The following is a 12,798-nucleotide window of genomic DNA, read 5'->3' as shown; positions in this document are numbered from 1 at the left end:
TCCCGGGGGGCCGGGCTCGGCGCTACTTACCCCCGCAGAGCAGGAGGAACCCGGCTGGCCGCGCCGCCGAGCGCATCTTCCCCGCGCCGCCGCTGCGGCCCCGCCTCGGCGCTCCGGGCAGCACCGGCCGGGCTGCCGGACGCTCCGCGCGCTCTCAGTCGGGCCGGCCCATGGCCCGGGCAGGCGGCAGCGGCCGCGATGGGACGCACGGAGCCGGGCAGAGCCGGGCAGGGACGGGACGGCCCGCGCCGGGATGCTCCTCCGCCGGTCCTTCCCTCGGTGCTCCTGGGTCCGGTGCCGCCCCGCCGCCAGCGGCCGGGAAGAAAGCGGCTCGTTCCCTCAGCGGCGCCGCTCCTCTCGGGCTCTGCGGGAAGAAGCGAAGTCACGAGCGAAGCCCCCGCTCCGCCGCCGAGCCCCCCGCGCTGCCCGGGCGGCGGCACCGCCCGGCTCCGGCCAGCCCCCGGCCCCTCCTGCCCGGGCCGCCCCGCCCCGCCCCGCGGAGCCTCCGCCGAGGGGCGCAGCGCCGGCCCCGCCCCGCGCATCCCCCGGGCAAGGTGCGGGGCCGGGCGGAGGCACCGCGGCGTCCCGGAGCACCGGCCGCGTCCCCCGGCCCGCGGGCAGCAGCGGGGCGCGGCGGGAGGAGCGGGAGGCGGCGGCTCGGGGGGAGGGAGGCAGGCGAGCCGCGCAAACACACCAGGTGCGAGACAAAGCGGGGACAGGCGCTGCGGCACCAGGATGTACCCGAGCGGCCGTCTTCCCTGTCAGCCGAAACACATTAAACGTGTTGAATAATTAATCCTTAGGAGAGCAGACAATTTTTGCTTGATGGTAGAAGGATGCTGTGGAAGATGTGCGCTACCTGGCAGGCAACCAAAGTAACCCGGAACGCACGCGTCCCGCTGAGCGGCGAAACGCCACTTTTAAACCGCAAGCGGGAGGGGGGTGGGAAATCTAACCGAGCCAAAGCTGAAATACGCTTTAACAGGTCGGGCTCGCCGAGAAAAGCGCTCCGAAAAAGCCGCCGCTCACAAACACCGCCCAGAGCCCCCGCTGCGCCGCTGCCTCCGCCCGCGGCCCCGCCGCAGCGCCCGGCCCGCCCGCGCCCTGCCCCGGCTGCCGCAGCCGCGCCGGAGCCGCGGGCAGCCCCGGGGTGGCGCGGGCACAGCCCCGGCACCCGCGGGCACCGCGCCCGCGCAGGCTCCGGAGGGGCCACAGCGACTGCCAGCTGATAGAAACCCTGCCCCTCTCCTGTCAGGGCATCTCCAACCTGCCGAGGAGATGTTCTCTGCGCCTCTCCCGAAAGCTGATGCTGCTTCCACACAGCCGCGCTGCTCCACAGATCTGGTCGTCAGGATTCAGACACGGATCAGCAGCTACAGCGTTCGGCTTCCCCAGCCTTGACACTCTGAAACGCCCAAGCAAGGTCAAGTAGACACACAGAGTAGATTGATACTCAGTGCCTTTGCACCTAACAAGAATTGCTATAGATTACTTAAATAGAAGTCAAATAAGAAATTCTCTCTCTAGATTAGTAAGGACTTTGCTTACAATACCTAGCACTTTAGGAGGCAAAGTAGCAGAAATTACCCTAGAGGAATGGTAAAGGAACTAACCTATTGTAACTTTTCTGTTAGATCTTCTTCCATGGTCTTCATAAGGCTTGGGAAAACAATAAGCCAAGTTGAAGCAACTAGAAGGGTAATAATGCATTTGAGATGAACAGTAATGACCACCATTAATTAATTGCTTTTGAAGCTGCCTGTCAGATAGTATAAATTAAACTTTCGAGTACTTACGTGTCAAGTGTGTGTGGGGCTTTTGCAAGTGCCTGAAAGAGGGAACTGAGAAGGTTACTTGGGAAGTCTCTGTGAACCAAAGGAAAGTCTATAGCAAAGAAAGCAACACATAAAACATTAACATTAAATCAATGCTTTGTGGAGAAATGTCTTACGTTAAGCTAAGCTTTATCTTAAATCATATTTAAAAGCTCGTGCAGTATACAAATCAATATTGATGCCATCTAAAATACACCACTATCATCTGCACTGATAAATGCCAGTTTTCATCCAGGACAAAGTGACTTCTTGGAAGAATTTCAAGGACTTACAATCTCTTCTGGCATCTCAGTAACTGAAGCCAAAGCTGTACTCTTCTGCCAGCTTCAGGCTCTGCTCCAGCACACTAAAACTGGTTTTAGATGCCATCATGTTCGTCATGCAAGGAACAGAAGTAAGGTCACCAGAATAATTTTTTCATTTGATTTCCAGGCTTTTAAGCTAAGCAGTTTTATGTGTTTTCAGAGGACTGTAGCTGACACACAACACACCTGGAAAAAACTGGACAACTCGGATGAAAACGGGACCAAACACAGGTATCTGCTGTGTTCCAGCTACTGTGGTCTTGTCTCCCATGTTAATGTAGCCACATTCTTCCTGAAGCTGTTGGCCTTTATGGTCAGCAGTGGTATATTGAGGAAACATAGTGGTATATCCAGGAAATGTAGCCTACCACAGAGAAGACAAACATAACATAACTGCAGCATCTCTCATACCCTGCAAATGCCTATCAAAATGGAGGCATTTTAAATTTTGAAATTCAAACTTCAGGAGAAAAAACTTAAACCCTTCCTGCCCAGCCTGGTTTCCACATCCCTGAAGAGTCCCAACACAGGCTGTGAACCATCTGCCCTTGAGTTTACATGAGCCATACAAGCCTATAGCAACCATCTCCTTCCAACAGCTAACTTCTGCTCCACTATGCATAAAATACACTTTCACGTCATTCACTTGGTTTCTTTGTCTGAAGGCCTTTTGAAAACTGAATGAAAATCACTGCTTGTAAAAGGGGAATAAAAAATCGAGGTGTCCCTAATTTCCCAGAAAAGCTCAAGCTTTGCAGTGACATCTCCCATCACTCTCCCAGCAGAAGTACTTTGGATGTAAATCAACACTTTCCTGCAGGCTAGTGCAGTTGGGAAACTGTGGCTCATACTCCTTCTCTTCCCCACCCCTCCCCCCACTTTGACTCATTTATTTGGCACAGCAGGCTGAGCTATTAAATTATTGTAGGTTTTTCTTTTATAAAGGCACCCTGAGATGTCTCGATACAATAATGCTTCCTGAAACTGATGCTGATTGATAACTGTTTCTTGGTTTCATCACAAGTCTTAGATCATGTTCATTTAGCATCAGGGCAGGACACTTGAGAGCATCAGGGCAGGACACTTGAGGACTGTTCTCCTTTTCCATGTTTTCCAAACACTCAGGCATGAACACTGAAATATTTTCAGGTAAAAATCATCCTAGAATATTGTATTTAAAATCCAATTCTTGATCAGTTCAGGACTTAAATACTTTTTTTCCCCCATGCTAGGAGGTTGGCCACTGTAAAAACTCAGTCTGAGGTGCTGCTATTGATCATGTGGAAAAAAATAGTATTTTAAAAGTACAAAAACAGGTTATTAACACTCAATGCTATTTTCTGATCAAACTGTCAGGGCTTTCAAACAGTTACAGCTACAGTGGCACTGAACAGATATTCTTCCTGAGGTAGATCTAATAGTAAAAGGACAGATTAAACTTTGATCCTGACAGTGACAAAGAAATTATCTGCATGTCATACTTAATTCAAGTTCTTATATATATGTTTTTCCACAATCCCTGTGCTTTATTTTCCTAGCCTTCTGTCAATTTCTTCATTTTCAATTTTTTAGATATTGGTAACACAAACTGCACAGTATCCACATTACCTATTTAATTTTTGTCCACTTGAGAGCATTGAAAGAGCTAAAAGTAGTGTGTTTTCCCAAAATACTCATCCAAAAGTGCTATGAATTGGTCAGAAACAGTGACTACCATGACGAAGCAGCAAACCTGGGCTAGGAGATGTCTCCAGCTTGTCACCTAGAGAAGGGAACCAAGAAGCTATTTCTTTCAAGTCAGGAGAAAGAAATCATTCTTTTGGAGAAAGTGCTACAGACTGTCCTGATAAGAAGTTTAAGCAAGAGCTTTGGATTGTCCAATAAATAGATTTCAAGGCAAAACCAGGATTCTTGTGAAAACAGTGACAAGGGACTTGCATAAGTGAAGATGCTGTATGAGGGAAAGCAGAACAGACCATGAGCCTGGGCCAGGACCATGACCAGGAGGAATCAATGTCCTTTGGAGACCTGACAAAACCATCCCTCCTGGGAGCTGGCTGCACCAGGAAAGCCCTCATCTGGCCCCTCTGCTGCTTGGTAATAAAATTCTAAGTTCCTCCAACAACAGTAGTTTGTGTCATTGTAAATGTAACACAAAGCCTTTTTGAAAATACATTAATCCACAAAAAATGCCTGATTCCTGGCCATCATATTGTTTGACTGAAAGCCTCAACTCAACTATCAAAACCATCATGAAATCATAAATCACAATGTCTGGTGCCATCAGAAGTCAGTACCGAAATAGGTCTCTAACCATTTATCTGAAATTTTCAAATGCTTGCCTTTGCTGCTGCAGGTTTCCATGAAGCACAGGATGACTATGCTGGAGCATTTCCATGCAGAGAGGAAATAAATTCTCCCAATATTTGCAAACAACAGGTGCTTTTTTGTTTTAATTCTATTCAGAATCTCATGTCATCTTGCATCTATCTTGTTACAGAAGCCTTCTAAAACTGACAGGAAATAAAAGCTCGGTTTTCATGTCACTTTTCTAAGGATTGTCCTAGAGGTGCCATGGATGCAGCTGTTACGTCAGAAAGGCATCTGGATTGAAGGTCACTGTGATACATTACTGAAAATACAACAGCGTGTTAGTTCCAAACTGAGTGAAATCCCAAGTTCTGATTTCTGTACTGTTGTGGAGCAGCAGGATTCCAGGGGTGTGAGTGCATGAGGATGTGAACCTCTTGCTGGGGTGATGGGCACTGCCTGGTGTGAGAGAGCCTGCAGCCCTGGTGTGCCTTAGCAGGGCATCCAGCGGAGCTGTGCCGGCAGCTGCCGCTCCACCGCCGCAGGAATATCCCCAGCCAGCAGCAGGGACAGCAGCAGGCCTGATGACTCATGCTTATCTCATCTGCAGAGACAACCCTTTTTGCCTGGAACCATGCTATAACATAAACCCAACAGTTGTAACCCACAGGCACCTTGGCATTGAGGCTCAACATTTATCCCATTACTCAAGAGGCATTAATTTCCCCGAGATATGAACAGATATTGGCACAATGAATCTCTTCACATCAGTATGAGCAGTAAAGTTCTGAACTTTGAAGGCTGGATTTTTCTAGCTTTTAAACAAACATTTGGGATCTGCCTGGAAATGTTATGATCACACATAAGGATGTTCACACAGCCCCCATCAGAATCTGAATGGTAGGGGGTAGGTACTTTTCCAACAAAAGTTCGAGAAATACATTGAAACTGGCAGCTGATAAATTAAAACCAGCTAACAAAATAGAAAACATCCTTTGTTGACTCTTCTCCAGGTCCATTTCCAGCAGATAATGCACTACTGTGATCATAACAATAAAATATTATTTTCATCCTAGTTTCTTAGAATTTGGTGTCAAATATAACAGCCCACATGAGAGATGTGTAACCTCAATTCCCTACTTGTTCATAAACTTCATGAAGTTCCAGCCTGGGTTATGACCAAGGCAAGCTTCCTGCTCCCTGCCAGCTGCAGTACCCCTACAGTGACCTGGGGGAGGTGAATGTGTTGGAGAGTGATTCTGTCCAAGGCACAGTAGATATACCCACTACAACTATTTCTGAAGTTTGCAGGTGACCTTAAAAAACACTCCATTACCAACTTAATTAAAAATAGTAACAGCCAGATAAAGCTGTGAGACATCCTAAATGACCAGTAAATATTTGTGAAGCTGAGCTTTCGCTTTAGTTTTTCATTCCTTATTACTCTTGGCTGCAGAGAACTTGAAAACATTACCACACTATACCCTAGAAGTTTCAAACCTGAAAAGCAAATGTAGTTTGCAAATGTAGAAAAGACATTTCAAATATCATAATTTTAGAAATAACTAATTAGGTAGAGAAACTAACTCAAAATACATAAATATTTTGGTTTCAGTATGAAAAGCAGTTAAATTGGACTGAAGAAAGTATGTCTTTCTTGAGCAGTATCAAATCTCCTATGCTTGTTCGACAACTAAGCTCCAAAATCTTGTCAGGTCTTTGTCTCAGTACTACTTAGAAAAGGCACAGCCAGCTTTGCATGAGGGAGCCCCAGCAGTGCTACTCTTCCTGCCACCCACAGCAAGGTTCAGTACATGCCATGGTGACAATGAGAGGGCCTCATTTCTTTCATAGGTTCAGAATAGAGGCACCATAACTCATGTTACTGGTGGGTTAGCCCCAATGCCATCAGGAGAAATGGTGACCTGAGAGTTTTCAGTCTCCAAAATCATCAGGTCAAATGCTGTCGGGGAAGAAGTGACAAAATCATGACCATTATTCTGTTTCAAGCACGAAGGAACACCAAAGTTAATGAAGAGAAGATCACAATCAATGGAATAACAATTAATTTTGTCATTATAGGAATTAGTATAAAAATATCAGAATCAGGACTTACAAGGGACTTCACCTCGAAGTTAACCTGTATTGGGTTAAATTATCTACATAATCTGATTTACTTTCAGCACCATATGTTACTAAATCGTAATCACTAGAAACCAGGAAATATGATCCTAGGGTAATTCCAGAGATCTGGATTCCCACTGTACTGTAACTTGAAATATATGGTATCATGGCCATAAAGAGAGCACTCAGATAGGTCACACACCTTCATTTGCACCATGGTTTATAGAGGCACATTTGCCCCCGTGTTCCATTGATCTAACAGGATGTGTTTTTCTATTACACATACACACGGTCTCTACATTTAAAGAGCATTACATTAAAGATGAAATCAAGAGCTTGCCTGTGAGGAAATGTTCAGACTGAGATTGCCCCATGCATTTTTTATTTGCTCACTGATATGCCTTACAAGTCTCATTCAGGAACAGCTACAAATATGTCAGAACTAGTGCTGGAACTTGTAAATTCCTAGGATTCAACCCAAAAATATAACCTCAAAGTAACATACCTGAGACTCATGAAGAATTCTTATTTTTCCTGTGCATTGAGTAAGCCCAAAGTCCAGTAAATGCAAGAATATACAATTACATGTACAAACACTCTGAACAAAGGGGGTGAATACAGATTGAAAAGGTAAAACTTGTTTATGTTTTGAGTGCCTAATACTATGATACTGTTCTTTAATGTAGGCTTTTCCAGTATGTAATTTCCTAACGGTTTTTAAAATTAAAATTTTAGGATTATACCACATGAAGCCACATGAGTGCTGCATAAGTTACAACAAAATTTTAAATGGCTGAAAGCAACTATTTAAAAGGAAAAGAATCTTTTGTGCTCATTACAATTGGTAACTATGACCAAGATGCCAAGCATATTAGTGCAACCTTGTTTTCCTAAAAAAGCAACAAACAGGAGACAAGCCCCAAAACAAGAATAACACACAGCAAAAAAATGCCGTAACTCATATCTGTTCTTTAACATTGAATTTTGATCATAATTTGAACTTAAAAAGGATTAGAAATTTCTCAAAATCATCATGGCAATTAAAAAGCAAAATGAGGGGTGCTAAGTCTTGGCCAGCCAAGGGATTCACCCTATAGCACGAGGTCCCTGACCTTCTAACATCCTGCATGGCCCTGAGGCTCTGTACAGTGGAGAACATGTTGGTCAAACGGACCACTCTGGAGATTTAGCACAAAGTCTTCAGAAAGTGCTGAGGGTGCAAGTTCTTTTAGTTAGAGGCTTAATGCACAGGCAGATGTGGATTGATTTTTTAAGGAAATGGCAACAAACCTCTCTTCCCTGAGGTCCCTGTTCAAAATGCCAGATCATGACAGCTTTCCATAGTATACATTGACACCATTTCTTTTCTACAAGATAGACTTACCTATATCTAAGTGCAAAATCTTACAAAGGGTTTATTTAAGGAGAGGAGACAGGGTCTCTGGCCAGTTACCCATTACATAGCACAGGCTCTGACTTGCACTTTCCCTAGTAAAAACAGCAACAACAGTACGAGAACAGTAAACAGAACCCTTACCAGTGTAAAATATGTGTTTAAAAGGTTAAAAAAGTAACAGAGTTTTTTGGATTTTTTTTTTGTTTTAGTGTTGCAATCAAATCACCGAAGACAATTTCATATTTATTTTTCTCATTTTCAGATAGAAGGAATGATCTATTTCTGTTTTAGTGAAATTATGCCTACCTTTACACACATACATAGAAACAATATAAACCCTTAGAAGCTCATTCTACTATTCCTTTGTGCCTTGACTTGCATGAACTTAAAGAGCAGGAATCAGAGCCCAGGGGAGAGAGACAAGAGAAACTTTAAGTACCTAAAGCAGCTAAGCAAAAGTAGGTTACCATCATATTTTTAATTTATGCGTATTACGAGATGAGCTGACAGTCATGTGTGTCTCCTATTATCAACAGCTAGGCAGTTTCTTTTCTAAGTCATCATGGGCAGTTCAGCTACTCAGAGTCTGTTTCTACTGTTTTGGGCTGTGGAGCATCCTGTATTTTAGCTCAGAGATATTTGTCTTTCTTGGAGTTTCTCTGGAGCTGCATATATGATGGAAACAGTTATTGTTTCTAACCACCGCAACTCAGAGCAATTCAACACAGCTGTTTCAGTTTTGTCAGCACATACAGCAGCATTTAACCAAAACTAAGCTCAGTGAGTAAACGCAAGGCCACACAAAGTGGTGTTTGATGCAGGGCAATAGTTGTGGAGCAGGGTCACCACTCAATAATTGGAAAAGAAAACTTGGAAATATTTGCCTTTGTCCCTTAGATTTTGACAAACAAAATTCATGAGATGCAACTTGAAATGGCTTTTTTCTCCATTACACTTTCTACACTGGTCAGTTAACACCTGGGGGAAACTAGTTTGAACTGATCCAGGTAAACAGAACTCAGGTAAATCAGTGCTCTATCAACCTGCAATCATCAATTTTACAGCTCCAATATTTCTAAGTTAAACCAGACCTTTTCAGGCCTCCTATATCACAGCTCATGTAAACTAGGCACAGCTGGTCTCTCCACCAATAAATCAACCATTGAAGGAGTAACAAAATATATACAACTAAGGCACAGACAGGACAAAAGATTGTGATTGAAAGAGAAACCATTCAGTGAACCTAGGAAGTCAATTTAGAGAGTCTTGACATATTTCATCAACATGTACTGAGGAAGTGCTCCCGTGGGGAAGGTGGTTTTGTCTTAAGTTTTTTATACTGATTCCGCAGCAAATGCTTTGCATAAGGCATCTCTGAATGAAAGGGATGTCTGGTATATTAAAAAGCAGCAATGCCTCTAACTAACAATCATGGAGGCTTTAAGAAGTAAGGTCCTAGAGCAGAATTGTAGGGGTGTGGACATACAAAGCGTTGGCATGTGCAGCCAGTGCAGTCCCCAGCCACACTGGCAGGTTGGGTCTCCTGAAGGTGCCCCCACAATTTGTGGGAGTATCACAGAAGCAGCCTAAAGTGATAAAGGATAACGTATAATACAGTTTGTCCCCCCTATGTAATAGTAACTATTTACACAATATTGTGTAGGGAATTTATCTTCACTGACCACAATCCTGGCTCTGTTGGGGTCTGTTAATGAGGTGTTGTTGTGTGCACTTTTTTCAGAGGCTGCTGTATATCTACATGGAAAAGATGCTTCATGTCAAATCAAATTAAACAAAAGCTTGCCTGTTTGAAACAAAACATGCATAGCTTTCTATGCCACTGGCCAGGAAACAAGAGGAAAGCACAGGTCAAAAGTACTTGAGACTGGCTCAATAGAGTCTTCCAAGAAGCTAAGCGGGTGCTGCCTTTGGTAAATCTGCTTTATTTTGCATGCCTAACACAATAATGCTTAACAAGATTCCACAGATTAGAGGACATGAAATTAAGCAAACTTCATTGAAGTATAATGTCAGACGTTAAGCTGACAGTCCTCAATACCCACTGCCTAAGGTGCTAGTGGGAAACAGTGTCAGAATAGTAAGACATTCACAAGAAAGGGCCATGGATTAGGTCCTTTGAACCTTGTTAACTATATTAAGGAAACACTGGTTGTCACCTGCTGACATCTTGTTCTGTAGAAGACTGCAAACAAGAATGCCTGCTCTGTCAGAACTGATTTCCAAGTCACTGGGAACTTGAAGTTTAAATAGACACAGAATGACAGAAGGCTCTAGCACAAACCAACTGGAACCACATTATCATAGCCTGAAGTTAAGAGTAATAGCTTCTTCTAAGCTATTAAACAAAGAACCTCAAATCACAACCCAGAAGTAACCTTAAAGCACCTACTGCCTTCAACATATTCCATTTGGATGTCAAAGATTTAACCTTACCCAAGTGTCCCACAGATCCCAAATTTGTGGCTGTTAGCATAGGAGTCTTGCTCTTCACTATTGGTCAAACTATTTTTGCTGGATGTTTTCAGACAAAGTTAATTTGCTCTGTGCACTCATTGTGAATCTAATCCAGTCTTTTTAAATACATCCTGAAATGCCATTGTACCTGTGTAAGCAATACACCTATCCTCTTCAAACTTCCTGTCATTACCCATGAGAGAGAACTACTGAAAATAGTTTTCCCTCCAGAAAATGCTTGAAATAAGACTTTAAAGAAGTTTTTATTGATTATTGCCATAAGAAACCTGCAGTGACTTCATAAAGATGACTCAGAACTTAAGCAGGGTGACTTAATGTCACTACACAATCCTACATGAGTTGGAATTCAAAACATCTCCACTATGAGATCACACTAAAGATTTGTCCTCTGAACTTTTTTTGTTTGTACTTCCAACTTCCTCCCTGAACTTTGAGGTTCACATTCTTCTTGTCTACATCTTGTACCTCTCTGTGTAATTTCTCTGTCTGTGTGTGAGTCTTTTGCAACCAAGTGTTCAAGTGCTTCCCTGAAGACTGTGTAATACAGACATAAAAGCACAAGGGCTTGCATGAGGCACAGAGAAGGGAACCAGACTAAGGACATGCATCACTGCATGGGAGCAGTGAATGCTCCTCAGGAGAACACCCTCAGGGCAGGACAAGCTCAGTCCTTGTCAGTGTCCTGTCCAACAGCCACCTTTCCAGCACAAATGCTGAGTGAAATGTCAGGATTGACTTTAGATGTCTTACTTGCATAGGGCTCACCAGGATCTGCTTCCTGAGGAAATTAGGGTCCCCAGCCCACATTATTTCTATCCTTTAGTACTGGTTGCTACAGACTGGCTACAAGTGACAGAGCAGAGCGGCAGACTGAGGGGCCCAGAGCTGCTGTTAATAGAGCCCACAGAAGTGGTCTTGTTGCTCCAAGCTGGGCAATGAACCTGGGAAAGTTACTTTGCTGCCATCCATGACCCAGTACAAATCAGCAAGCAGCTCACATATGGCTCAGCCTGCAATCTCCTTAGTCAGCATCTAAAGCCAGTCCCAGGTGTCAGAGCTTGCAACATTTGGGACAGGACTCTTGACCGTGTTTGGAGGTAAAGACAACAGAGTAAATGTTCTCCCCAAATAGAAAGTGCCTCCTGTTCAACGCTTTTCCCCTTGCACAGTGTAAAAATGCTGACTCCACAGCTAGTAGGAGAGGGTTTCATCAGCTCCACTGGGCTCCAGTGAATAAACCCAGTGATTTTGTCACCAGCCAGTTAGCTCAGAGCCTGGCTGAGGCAGCTGCTCAGTGTCTCCAGTGTGAGTGGACTCGCTGTGAAGCACAGGGTCTGGCAGAGACAGTTCTCCCTTTCGCACATCACCTGCTTCACTGTTTTTGCATAAGGGTGATCTAAAGCTTAGCAACGACTCAGAGCTGGAAATACTGCACACGTATTAGAATTACTGTAATGCTCTCCTTTTGCAGAAAGCAATTCATTAGCTACTGGCTCAAAAACCTTTGGCTAACAATAGACATTTAAACCATCAGGTACCCAAAAGCAGAGCTATGATATCTTAGCAGGCATGGAGTATTTCTTATTTGCATCGCTGCTGCAGCAAAAGCGCTTCAACTACTTTCTGTCTAGATGCCAGAAAAAAAGTTCACTGCTAGTATTAGAAGAACATAGTTTGCTTTTGTTGCTCCAGTGCAAAATAAGCTTGTAATTTATATTTCTGTAATAAAAATACAGAGTTGTTCATGGAAATAACTCATATCTGTTTCTCTTAGTGTTGCATGAACATTAACCATATGCTCTCCATTATCATTATTATTATTCATCTCAAAAGGGAGTCATTGAAAAACACATTTGCAATTAGAGACCCCAGAGGTGGTCTGTGATACAAAGTGAGCTGTCCAGAGTCACTAGCTGGGAACAGGGTTCAGAGACAGTACATACACACCAAGACCACAGTACCTGACAGGCAGGAGGAGACAAAGGAAAGTTTTACCTGTCTGCTGGAAGCTGGCAGGGAGCCCCAGGTAAGCTTAGCTGTGTACATTCCTCATTCCCTGCAATGCACAGCCACCACTAAACACCCACTGCATGACCTGGTTCACAATCAGTTAACAGGCTGCTACATCTTCAGTCAGTTTGATGTTTTCTTATTAAATCTCTATTCTCTGAAAATCATAAATGTGTAATTCACTCTGATCCTGCAGGTGTTAGTCAGATTTCTGGGCCTGCAGATGAACCCACAATAGTCATTGGAGAACTGCAGTCACATTACTCCGTTGGTGCTCTGGGTCACTAGTCTAATACATTTTTTTTTCTCAAGACAAGCAAGC

The 12,798-nt window shown here is 44.0% G+C and overlaps 1 protein-coding gene across 10 annotated transcripts in view; it reads right to left on the bottom strand.

The window, feature by feature from the left end:
- Nucleotides 1-12,798, bottom strand: part of RET (ret proto-oncogene) — a 171,184-nt gene that overhangs the window by 78,123 nt on the left and 80,263 nt on the right. For 5 of the 10 annotated variants that reach the window (XM_064716354.1, XM_064716364.1, XM_064716355.1 and 2 more), the window contains 5 exons: nucleotides 2,327-2,504; nucleotides 1,797-1,884; nucleotides 1,614-1,690; nucleotides 1,268-1,405; nucleotides 31-364 (listed from right to left, as the gene is read on the bottom strand). In XM_064716354.1, coding sequence (XP_064572424.1) covers nucleotides 31-76 — 46 coding nt within the window. In that variant the 5' untranslated portion in view covers nucleotides 77-364; nucleotides 1,268-1,405; nucleotides 1,614-1,690; nucleotides 1,797-1,884; nucleotides 2,327-2,504. Of the gene's footprint in view, nucleotides 1-30; nucleotides 365-694; nucleotides 801-859; nucleotides 930-956; nucleotides 972-1,267; nucleotides 1,406-1,613; nucleotides 1,691-1,796; nucleotides 1,885-2,326; nucleotides 2,505-12,798 lie in introns of those variants that run through there. The other 5 variants (XM_064716357.1, XM_064716359.1, XM_064716363.1 and 2 more) reach the window with 5 other exon arrangements.

This window comes from Zonotrichia leucophrys, chromosome 6 (assembly GCF_028769735.1).
Source record: "Zonotrichia leucophrys gambelii isolate GWCS_2022_RI chromosome 6, RI_Zleu_2.0, whole genome shotgun sequence".
Classification (NCBI taxonomy): Eukaryota; Metazoa; Chordata; class Aves; order Passeriformes; family Passerellidae; genus Zonotrichia; species Zonotrichia leucophrys.
The sequence above is the reverse complement of the archived record's forward strand: the minus strand, read 5'-3'. Positions and strand labels throughout refer to the sequence as shown.